At 34.7% G+C, this 13,079-nt stretch overlaps 1 protein-coding gene across 1 annotated transcript in view; it reads left to right on the forward strand.

Annotated features, from left to right (window-relative positions):
- Nucleotides 1-13,079, forward strand: part of Oseg4 (intraflagellar transport protein Oseg4) — a 377,419-nt gene that overhangs the window by 290,078 nt on the left and 74,262 nt on the right. The window contains exons 27-29 of the mRNA XM_090392828.1: nucleotides 1,949-2,161; nucleotides 8,546-8,683; nucleotides 11,201-11,333. Coding sequence (XP_090248954.1) covers nucleotides 1,949-2,161; nucleotides 8,546-8,683; nucleotides 11,201-11,333 — 484 coding nt within the window. The remainder of the gene's footprint in view (nucleotides 1-1,948; nucleotides 2,162-8,545; nucleotides 8,684-11,200; nucleotides 11,334-13,079) is intronic.

The raw sequence follows: 13,079 nt of genomic DNA on the forward strand, positions 1-13,079 counted from the left end.
TTGTAGAAGGTTGTGAGATTGTTTATAGATGTTGAAAAGTGATCTTATTTTTGTATGTTAAACTTCTTTAGAATTCTACTCAGCTTTTTGGATAGTGTGCTGATGTGCTGTGTCTCTACGTTGCTATACTCTACTGCGGCGTTCTACCTCATCATGGCAAATGCATAGGTTTATTAAATAATTGTCATAGCAGACTTAAAAATTTGGTTACCTTTAAAAACAATGGCTACTCTTTAAAAAGTATTAACAACCAATTATCCCACCGTCAACATAGCAACGTAGAGACACAGCACATCAGCACACTATCCAAAAAGCTGAGTAGAATTCTAAAGAAGTTTAACATACAAAAATAAGATCACTTTTCAACAACTATAAACAATCTCACAACCTTCTACAATTCCCAGGTGTATACAAAGTCACATGTGAGTGTGGAAAACCCTTACTATGGCCAAACGGACCTTTAAAAACAATGGTTACTCTTTAAAAAGTATTAACAACCAATTATCCCACCGTCAACGTAGCAACGTAGAGACACAGGACGACTCCAAAGGTCATATCGTCTTGCCATATATCAGCACACTATCCAAAAAGCTGAGTAGAATCCTAAAGAAGTTTAACATACAAACGTGCTTCTCGACTCTGCCAAAAATAAGATCACGTTTCAACAACTATAAACAATCCCACAATCTTCTACAATTCCCAGAAAGTGCCCAAGTAGATCGAAATATAAGATCTGACAACATTGGCTTGTAACACTGATTTGGAGGAAAATTGTAAATGGGAAGTTAGTAGTAATGTCAAGTTGTCATATAGTACTGCCATAGTATTCTATATGCTTCTTGAGGATACATATGTATCCTGATATGTATGTTTCTTGGGGATATGTATCAGGAATTTGATGTTTGCCTTGGGGGGAAGGGGTGGGGGACGATGGAAGTTTTGGAGGAACATGGCCAAACGGAGAAATCTATCCTCCTATGTCTCGAGGAACACCAGAGAGACATTGCTTACAAGAGAACCAGAGCTACTGCTCTATCAGGCCATGTCCTGTTTTAAATAAACACCAACAACGAAAGCCGCCAACATGAAGTAAATTGGACAACAACTTCAAACCTACACATTTGCCATGATGAGGTAGAACGCCGCATTGTAGAGTCAAAAGAAATCACCTTGGACCCTCTTCATATGAACAATCATCTCAGCTATAATTTGCCTGACTCTTTCAGCTGTACTATCAGATACTGGAGATCGCGTGGTTCCACACACGCACAAGTGTACAACAATAGAACTTTAACACGGACTATAGCTCAAGTTCATATAACTGTAATTCACAGTCGAATATTATAACTTTATAATTGTATGGCTTTAGAGTGTCTCAATGTTATTTTCAGTGTCTTTTAATACCTTTCTATGTTCTTAACGCCTGATGAAGTCAATCTCGACGAAACGTGTTGAGGTTTTTCAAATAAATCTCATTTTGTTATAACTCTCCAGTTTATATTAAAAGTGTGTGTGTGTGTGTGTGTGTGTGTGTGTGTGTGTGTGTGTGTGTGTGTGTGTGTGTGTGTGTGTGTGTGTGTGTGTGTGTGTGTGTGTGTTTTAAATTATCAATTTTTTTTTTATTTTTTAATAGTAGGATACTTGAGCAACTTGTAATGATGTTAATTGTTTCCATTATATAATTATCTGCTATAATTATTTTAACAGACAAACTTTTGTGCCTGTTGAGGTAAGGTATGGATGAAAATGAGCATATTTTTTTTGTTGAGAAAAAGTGAATCGTAACTTTTTATTCATATAAACTATTGAGAGATCATTATTCTATAATGTTTATTTTTGAAAACAAGCATTGTTGTCGATTACAACAATTAAACTACTATAATTTAAGACAATACATTCTTTTCATCTTCTTTTCTTTTATCTGATTCAATATAAATATCGTTTTTAGGCTAATAAAGCAAAAGCTGCAATTGACTGTTGCATTACATTAAATCAGTGGAATATGGCCATCAGTCTTGCTCAGAAATATAATGTTAAAGAAATAGATACCTTGTTAGCTAAATATGCCAGACATCTGTTGGATAAAAAAAAGGTTCTTAGTGCTGTGGAGTTGTATAGAAAAGCTAATCGATTTCTTGATGCTGCTCAGATAATATTCAAAGTAAGTTAGTTTATTTTGTTTGAAAATTCATTTGAAGAAGAATGCTTTTAATCATAATTAAAATGAAAAAATGTGAATAAGGATGAATTTATTTTTCAAGTTTACTTTCCCATAGATATCACTATCAGTTTGTTATTTCAAACATCTGTTTTGTAATTAATTTTCATTGGTATGATTATTTATGTTATTAAACAATGCACAATAACATAATTTTTGTCAGTCTGTCTCACTCATGAAAAGTTATGGACCTATAGCACATTACTATTTTGACTGAGATAAGGATTAGATAATTCAGACATCTGAGTCTTCAGAATAGTGGGTGATGAGTTAAAAGATTCATTGCAGAAGGTCAGACTCTCACATCTAGCTTTAGAAACATGCAACACTGGAGATGAAGTTACTAGTTATAGTCTGGTTATTGACTGCAGTTTTCTGGCTAACCTTTAGAACTTTGACAATGTGTCCTAAACTTCAGCTCCCTATCCACTAATGCTCTCAGATCATTTGCTTTCTAGAATGAAGTTCCTCTGATTCAGTACAGTACAATACAGCATGCCTTGTTTCATCATCCCTGGCCAAAGAGAAGAATGAAGCAACATTTTTTAATTAGCAACATTGAAGTGACATCCCAATTCAGGATACTAATCTCTCTGAACTTCCTTGTAATACCATCACATCATAGATTGCTAAAATTGCTCTTCCCAGTTTAGCATCATCAGAACAATTGAATATCTTCTCTCAGACTGTGAACTATGTCATTAATATATATATTAAACAACAGAAGAACTCTGTGGTACTCTGTTGGATTGTCCTTCCTGTCTTTTGATCCACCATCTTGTTTTAATGTTGTTCTTATTAAGGTTAATTAATTGTATGTTGATTACTAATCCAAATATATGGAAATTTCTATTATACTGCACCACCCTATATTCAGATTAGTCTATGCAAAATAGTGGAATCAAATATTAATTAACTTTAGCAGTCTAATTTTTATATATAAGCTGAATTTGACATTAACATTTAAGGTTCCCTCTAGGTCCGATAATTTTATGAACGGTGCAGTGGAAAAGAATCAGGCTAACAACAAATTGAAATCACCAAAACAAAACATTTAATGCAGGGTTATATAATATATACATAAGCATACGTTGGGTACAAGATAATGCAAAATTAACTCTGTTCAACTACACATAACATTCACTTAACTTTTGGTATTAAACACTGAGCTTCAAAATCTAATTTCTCTCAAATAGGCAAAAATAGTTCCAAAGTTCATTACCACTGAAATTCACAGCAAATATTTTAACAATTGTATTCTTTATCTATCCCTTGGTTAGAAATCACATAGTTCAGTCTAGAGATAGCTATTATCTTAAGGGTGGAGACTATTAATCTTCTAGCCTCAGCTAACTTCAGCATAAACACCACAGTTAATATTAGGATTTAACAGAAAGCGATAACTCTTATAACTTCACTCTAAAATGCTATAAAGTACTACTGTTCTTACCGGAATAAATCTTTGCACATTTTATTCACTGAGGCACACTTAAAACTTTGGATAATTAACACACTGGAGCTACACATTTTAAAAGTAATCTTCTTTAAATTAACTTAATCTTTAATTTCAGCACATCACATATGCAGACACACTAGCACTAGAAAATTCACTTATTCCTCATATACTACTTTGCTATAGAATCAGCTTTCCATTAATCTTCCTTTAAAGCTCTGGAATACAACATTAACTTCAGAATTCCATATCAATATTCTGAGTTATCAATTTATATCTCGATCCTTCGTAATCTGATTACAGCACTTAATTCTTTGTACTACAGCCTCTTACTTAGCTCCGTGCTGCTAATCAATTATTTCTTCATCTCTACTATACTGTTCTGAGTGCCGTTCTTGTGCTAAGTGCTCCAACTGTTTCCAGTCCCTAGTTCTAGTGCTGACTGACTGCCGACCAACTGCAGTCCTTCTCTCTCTAATTCTGTTGTTTTTCTAGCTTTCCGTTTATATACCTTCACTCCTTTTTCCCACCAGAACTTGTTCTTCCCGTCTAGCTCATATCAATTCCATTTCATGTCCTTAACTCACGCGCTACCACGCTCACATATTCTACTTATAACTTCATCTCCATGACAACCATTAGAGCAGTACATAAGCATAAACATTACATAAGATTTTACCTTTACATACAGAAATTAAATAAAAGGATATTTTTCAATTCAAATAATATATAAATAAATAAGATAAACACAAATTCTTCTACTATTAATGTAGGAATAAATAAAATAATCTGAACGTCATTTTTATATAGAATCCCTTCCATTATTAATACATATCCTAGATAATTAATTAAATAAAAAAACTCAAAGGTAATTATATGAATAATAGTTTATAATAAGAGATTTACATTAAATAATATTTACAAATGTAGCCTTTGTCATGTTGGATTCTGAAAGAAGTATTAATAATTTTAATTTCTCTTTATTCTGAATCCAACAACTCTATGGATCACCTTTTCCTTTTGAGACATCTTTACTCTCCTATACATAATTGCTGCATCCCCATTGAAGACTGGTTTGGAAATCAGAATTTAAGTTTGTTAGAGTTGGTGTTTTGGTGATTGTTATGGTGCAAGATTGTTGAATGAAGAAAAGAGTGAAATGGACTGTCATAAACAAAACTATGTATTGAATTTGCAGTCAACTGCAGAAGATCATTGATATATAGAAAAAAGAGAGTAGGTGAAAGAACAGAAGCTTGCAGAATGTCAACAAGCCTCTCTTCTTTCGGCTTGGATGCACCTCAGATGTGCATTCGAGCAGAATGCTAGCATTCCAGTTGCAGAAGTCATATGATCTGCTTTTTGATTTGCTTAGTAGGTCATTGTTCTAAACCTGGTCAAGGGGAGTGAGTAAATGGCATCATGGCACCATCATATTAAAAAATGAAGATATTACAAAGGAACTACATTGTTAGCATTCCAGAATGTGTGAGGTGGTATGGTCACCTAAACAGAATGGGAAAGGAAAGGTTATCAGAGCAGATGTTTGCTGTTAGGAGAAATGACCCAGAGATAGCCCAAGATCTAGGTGAATTGATGCAGTTAGAAGTGCCTTAGCCAAAATATAAGCTCTAACAATGTTGGTTTCCTGACAGATAACAGAATAATTTGGCGGAAAATTTTCATAAACTGTCTGATAAATTTCAAAACTTTTAAGTTTCTTTCTATAAAATAAAAATATGGAAGCTGTAAAATATGGATCCATAATATCCTCCGTTTTAATGTCTTACTGATGCCAAAGTGAAGCCTTTGGACTCTATAGTTCAGTCATCTAAATGATTAATTTCATTAACATATTTTTTATATATATTTATTTTATTATTACTCCCACACATGAAAAGGTAAAAGAGCTTGTTCTTCTTGAACTGTTGGAGGTTGTAGTCCTTTGAAAATGTTTCACGGGGAAGCTGTTCCACAGGATTGAGGTGGATGGAATGAAAGATGACTGCGGTAACAGGTTCATGAGTATGCAGTTCAACTGTGAAGGATTGTTGAGCAGCGTTTTCTCAAGTTCTTGTAGATCTGTCAGAAATGGGAGGCATAATGAAATACTAGTCTGCTGAACAATGCCATGGAAATATCTGTAGAAGCACAATGCAGAAACTGATCTCTTATGGGAAAGCTGAAAAGGGTCTATAAGATATGTGTCATTAATTAACCAAACTGCTCTTTTCTGAAGAATTTTTAGGGACGTCTTAGGTACCCCATCCCAAACATGAGGTGGTGCACCTAAGATTTGGGATTTATACAGAGTATGTAACTGCTATACCTGGATCAGAACTCAGACTAGAGTGAAAGACATTATAACTGCTATTAAAAGATTAAAATGGCAATGGGCAGATCATATTGCAAGATGTAATACTCAAAAATGGACAAAAGTTGATATCTGAATAGTGTCCCATAGAAGGAAAGAGAGCTACGCGAAGACTAAAGAGACATTGGGAGGATGAGATTAAAGCGATGGCTGGAATTCGATAGCATCAAAAAGCTCCAGAGAGAAATGAATGGAGAATTTTAGGAAGATCTTCATCCAGCAGTGGACAGAAAATGGCTGATGATGATGATGAAATAACTGTTCAGCAGAAGTTCTGCCTTGAGAGGAAAAGGATGCCAAGATTTTTGGAAGCTGATGATGCTACAGAAATGATATGATTGTACTAGGAAAGGATTGGAGTAACAGTCAGTCAGAGAAGTGATTTGGTCTTGACCATTGAGCTGAACATTATCAAAATTAAGTGGAGAAGACCTGGGGTCTTTTTTTGTGAGAACATAAGTAAAACTGTGTTTTGAAGTTAACTAAGTTGCTTTCATTCCGATCTTGGAGATCATTGTTCAGGGCACTTTTATTACATTTGATCTTGAAGCTTGAGATGTTTGAGCACTGCAAAGCTTGTCATATGAACAGGACAAGGGGGAGTATGCTATAATCAGCAAAACTATGAATAGGGTTTTCAGTCAATGAGAGCAGGTTGTGTATATAAATCAGTAAGAGTGGATGAAATGACAGAACCCTGGGGGACACCAGTATTAGCCGAAAAGTCTGAAAAGAGAACACCATCTACCATTACACATAGGGACCGATCCAATTACACAAGGATAAAGACGGTGCAAATGATGGTAACTAACTAAGAAGCCCTTGATGAAAACCTTATCAAATGCCTCAAAGATGTTGAGATCAACGGCACAAATTTCTCCAAAACTTTCCATGAAATGGGTCCAGAGGTACTTAATGTAGGTCAGGAGATATCCTGTGGATTTAGATTGGTGAAATCCACACTGATTGTCACTAATTAGATTGCAGTTCTCCAAGTGTTGAAGAAGTTGACTGTTGATAATCTTCTCTATTACTTTAGACAAAATTGAGGCGAGAACAATAGGTCAATAACTTGATGATAGACATCATCTTTTTTTTAGGTTTTGGTTGTATATGAACTTTTTTCCACACTGTATGGTGGATGCCAGCTGAGTACTGTTTAATGAATAGATGATAAAGAACAGGTGTTAGTTCAGGAAAACATCTCTTGAGCACAATGGGTGGGATTCTGTCAGGATAGCGGCCTTTGTGGTATCCAAGTTATTCAAGATTCTTCTGATATCTTTCTGGCAGAAGGTCACAGGCATAAGATGCAGTGTTTTATGCAAAGAAGGAGATGATTTGCCATGGTCATATGTGGAGGAGTTGGAAGAGATGTATGAGCCAGGACATGATCCCTATCTTTAGGTGATGTTACAATGCTACTGTTAGGATGAGATAGAGGAGGTGGCATAGATGGACAAAAGTCCCTCCCCAACAGCTTTCGGGAGGGACCCAGAAAGTGCAACAGCCAGTGGCACAAGCAACAAGTTTTCTACATTTATCCTTGAATTTAGACTGTGCCCTTTTAATGATCGTCTTACATGTGCTGCAGGCAGTTGCATAGGCTATGAAGGAAGTTGGTGTTTTAGTCTCAAGCCACTTGTGATAGGCTGTTTGCTTTTTTTTGACTGCCCTGGCACTCTTCTTAGAAAACCATGGTTTAGATATGGGTTGGTTAATTTCAACAGAATGAGGAATGATAACTTAAATTTCAGTATGGATTATTTCTGTAACAAGATCACAACAGGTATAAGAATGAAAACAGTAGTCTGACCATGGAAAGGAGGAGTAAAAGTTGTGTCTTCCCTTTTGGCATTGTTGTAATGCCAAAGTACATGAGGTTGTGAATGGCTGAAGGAAGGACATTTCACTAGAGATGAAACTTGGGTGAGTGACCTGAATTACCGAGAGGAGCAGTCACCTGAATAGAGTACCTAGAAGGAAAACTAGTTAAGAAGAGATCCAGAGTGCTGGATAGCTGAAGAAGATTGTCGAGGATTTTGGTAGGGAGAGGAATGATCTGTTTTAAGTCATTGCTTACAGCAAAAATCTCTGCCTATCTTCCATCTTGGTCAGTGAAATTCAAAAAAAAAAAAAGGAAGCCAGTTAGAATGTGGACATTGAAATTACCAAGAAAGATGACTTCACTGTTTAGAAAATTTGATTGAATGAAATCAAGCTTTGAAGCCAGGAAGTCAAATAAGTTCAAAGATTTTCAGAAATGAGAGAAAGATAGAGGCAGCAGATGAATGAAACAAAATGTGGCAAAGAAATCTTGAGCAACAGGTCAAAAAAGGTGAGATTCTATCCAAGACCAGAGTTTTAATATGCATAAGGATAGATAAAACAAATCTAAATGCTTATAGTTTGCAAAATACCTGAAAATCACTGACAATAAATAAATGATTTCCTGTGTATGTTATCATATGTGTACAATTGTTTATTATTTAAACTGCAGTTAGCAAAAGATGAATCTGAAAAGCATGGAGAGCCATTACGTCTAAAAAAGATGTACGTGTTGGCAGCTATGTTAGTAGAAGAACACCAGACTCAGCTTCGAGAAACTGCAAAGTCATCAAGCGGAAAGGAGCCTGATGTAAGTATATACAGTAAATTACATCTTCATATACGCACATTAAAAAAAATTCTTAACTTATTATGATTGTCATCATCATCATGGAATCTTACTTTTTAAAATGTATATAATATTAAAAGCAGTTAAAAACATGTTAGCATGATGTAGCTCAAGTTAATATATGCTAATAGTTTAAATTGGGGTTGACAAGCAAATCATATGATAATATTATGTGGAATAATATAATATGAAAAAAAGACAAAAAAATTCCTTTGCATAAGGGAGGTTCTAAAACTACAGTAGCAAATTATAAACCAATCAGTATCTCAGGCATGGTGGTAAAAGTACTAGAAAAATTGGTAAAAAAGAGAAATCAAGAATGGGTGGATAAAAATATGGTACCGTATGAGGGGCAACATGGCTTTGTGAAGGGTCAGTCATGCCTCAGTAATTTACTAATTTTTTACAATTTTTATATTATCAGTTGTTACTCTATTACAATAGAGTAACAGCTGAGTTTGGATAAAGGAAATGGCTACACGATGATTTTGCTGGATATTCTGTCAAAAAGCATTTGACAGAATACCACATGGAACTCTGTTATGCAAATTAGAACAAATGGGGATGGCTATGACAGTGGATAAGAGGGTGGCTGCTGGACAGATGTCAAAGAGTGGTATATGGAGGGACAAAACAGGTGACTAGTGGTGTGCCACAAGGTTCAGTGCTGGGAGCCATTGCTGTTTAATTTGTATATAAATGATATAGGAAATAATATAAAAGGAAATATTCAGTTGTTTGCTGATGATGCAAAATTAGATAGAGTAATAGTTAATAAAGGTGATGTGGAGAGTTTTCAGGATGATTTAAATAGTCTGTCAGTTATGGGCAAAAGTTAATGGGTGTCAGTTTAATGTCAAGAAATGTAAAGTTATGCATTTTGGGATAAATAGATTACAAGTCGTGTATCACATTGATGGCACTGTACTCCAGGAAATACATGAAACTAGAGATTTAGGGGTGGTGGTAGACAGAGAGTTAAAGTTTAGAGGACATGTTGCTTAGGTTGCCCATAAGATTACTTGGCTATTGAAGAACACATTAACAAATACAGATAAGGAAGTTGTCATTCCTCTTTATAAGGCCTTGATACTTGAGCATCTGGATTACTGTGCTCAAGTCTGGTCCTCTGGGTTTCTTGGGGATGAGGAAGTGGTAGAGAGGATTCAGAGGTGAGTGATCAAGATGGATCTATCCCTACGAGGATAGATTGAAGGTGTGTGGATTGCAGAAGTTGGTTGATAGGAGAAAAAGAGGGGGGATATGATAGAAACATTTAAATTGCATAAAGGGTTTTATAGGATAGATGCAGGGGAGATGTTTAGCACTTTGCTAGAGGGACCAGAACAAGGGATCATCCCTTGAAGTTGAATAAAGGTGTGGTCAGTACAGGTTTGAGGACTAGATTTTTTGCTATGAAGAGTGGTGAATGAGTGGAATGGGTTGCCAGAGTCAGTTGTGAGTGCTTTGTCTCTTAATGGGTTCAAGGAGAGGTATGATAGTTTGTGTGGATAGATTGGATCTCCCTTGATGAGTCTTCAGACTCTGTGGAGATGCCTGTACAATAATAATATAATAATTATATTATATTATATAAAAGAAATATCCCACAAGAACTATTTGATCTTCTTATCTGGTCCATGCAATCAAGATGTACCACTGTTTTAGCTGTTAATAGAGACCATACGCCCTATTAAAAATTAACAAAAGCGTTTTTAGCTATTCTTGTCATTATTCTTGTTAAAATTATTTCATGCTAAAATGTATAATTTGTTAAATTTGTAATAAATATCGATTATTTAAACAATATCTCATCAATTACACCCTATCCATAAGTAAGAAATATTTATTCCTGTACAAAGTACCCAATAGTTATAAATATTTGCAGAAATTTATAATTATCTGACATAAACTAAAATATCCCCTAATTGTTTTGAGCAGTGTGAGAGTTAGCAAAACAAGTGTTTCACATCCAGATGGCAGGAAAGAGACTCAGAGGAAGACCGATATCTAGGTGGATTGATACAGTAAAATGTGCCTTAGAAGAGAGAAATATAAGATCTGATAATATTGGTGTCTTACTAGATAACAGATTAATTTGGAGGAAAATTGTTGATATGAAGTTAGTAATGATGTAACTTTTTCATGTAGTACTCTCATATCGTGTACACCACTGATGGTACATGTCAGGAATTTGTTGATGATGATGAATATTTCATTGATAAGTTAAAAAAAAATGGAAAATTTATGCAACAAAATATTTAAAAAAATTATTTAACAAAACAAAAAAAAATTATAGAAAAAATTTTCATATATTCATCTTGAATTTCTAAGCGGTGGTTCTCATTTTTGAAAATTATATACCAAAATTATGAATCTATATCCACCATTTTAGTGTCATTAATTAAACAAAATGTGATAATTATTAAACTGATTTTTTTTTAACTGGTTGTAACAATAATTCCATTAATTATTAAGGCTGCAGCTGCAATAAGTGCACTGCTGAATGATGAAGCACTGGTATCAGGAGATCCAAAAATGGTAGATCAACCATGGCGGGGAGCTGAAGCATTCCACTTTCTTCTTTTAGCCCAAAGACAGTTATATGATGGTAAGTTTATGTTTATGAGAAATTTATTTTACTAAAAGAGAATTTTTTGGAAGACGCTTCAGCCTCATTTTTTCAATGATTCATCCTTATATTTACACACACACACACACACACACACACACACACACACACACACACACACACACACACACACACACACACACACACACATATATTGAGTATTAAGTGTGATTTTAAAATTATGTAAAAATAAATTATGATTAATATCAAGTATATTTGTAGTTTATAGAAGCATACAAGCATATAAATAATCTTACAAAAAGTATGTAATTATATTATTTTTTTTCTCTAATACTTTTTTTTTTTGAGTATATTTTTATTGAGAATTTAAAAAAAAATAGCAGGTAAATTTAACCCATCACTGATAGAGTGAGTGATAATTATAATTAGGATATTTGTTGGTGCTCTTTATAACCAAATTTGACTGTATCCTCATTTTTAATATGATACTGCCACTGATGCCATCTGTTCACTTCCCTAGTTAATCTTTCTTAGAACTCTCTTATCTGTGGTTTCCAATCTTTGATCACATGTTTTATTTCTAACCCAGCTTTCAGACCCGTAAGTTTAAATTGGTTTCAACATTGTTTTCTTGGCCTTCTGTGTCATGAAAAAATTAATACCACACTATTCAAGACCACCAAGAATCTACATGTTTTCCAAAATCCACCAAGATAGCATACAACTGAGAAAGTGGTATGTTATCATATTGGTTCTTGACAGTTCTACATATTACCTAGATAAAATTAGCAGCAACACTAAAGCAGTTGATAGGTCTTTCCCTTTTCTACTTTAAAAATAGTCAACACTTTATTACAGAAATTAAAGACTATGTTTTAGATAATCAAAATCTCTTAGTGAGCTTTGACATTACTGTACTCTTTACAAACATCCCCGTCAGTGACATAGTTCCCCCCTTCTATAAAGTAAATTTTCTGCCCAACATTAAAAGCCCTCTTTGCCTACATGCTTCATAGAAAAACAACTTCTATCTTGAAAAAGAAAGGACAGCAATGAGCTTTCTTCCCACCGCAAACTTCTTTATAGAAACCTCTGAGCAGAAAGTTCTTGAATCTGCAAATTTAAAATCAAAGGCTTGGTTTAGATATGTATAAATAAGCTCATGTTAGAGGCTTAATGGAGTGAAACAACACTAAGAAAGGATTAAAAATAAGATTTAATTCTTCCAATATTTTATCTTAGTCACAGAGACATTATCAGGGAGTACAATATAAGACTTGTAACACGTGTTACTTCACCCCTGAACAGCTGTTAACCTTATACAAATCCGCCCAATCATCGAATACTGCTCTCACATATGGGGTGGGGTCCCCAAAAAGATCTCTCAAAATGCTGAACTCAATACAGAGGAGAGTAATCAGACTTATTAATGACCCATCTCTTACCAACTCACTCCCCCCACTTTCACACAGACAGTCGTCTCTGCACTATGTGTTTTCTACAAACATTTCCATGGAAAATGTTCATCTGCCCCACCTAGTACTAAGCTTGTTGGAACACATGCAGCTGCTGCTCAACACCCCCACACACAGTGCACCTTGAAACTCACAGAACAAATTTCTTCTCCACCTCCTTCATCCCTGCAACTGCTGTACTATGGAACAGTCTTCCCTTGTTGTGTTCCCTAAGGAATACAATATGCAGTCATTCAAATCAAATGTGAACAAGTACCACCTTTCCCAACCCATACATGGTACATGGTAC

Source organism: Typopeltis vanoorti, chromosome 5, assembly GCF_054136105.1.
Source record: "Typopeltis vanoorti isolate ZY-2024b chromosome 5, IOZ_Tvanoo_1.0, whole genome shotgun sequence".
In the NCBI taxonomy this organism is placed as follows: domain Eukaryota; kingdom Metazoa; phylum Arthropoda; class Arachnida; order Uropygi; family Thelyphonidae; genus Typopeltis; species Typopeltis vanoorti.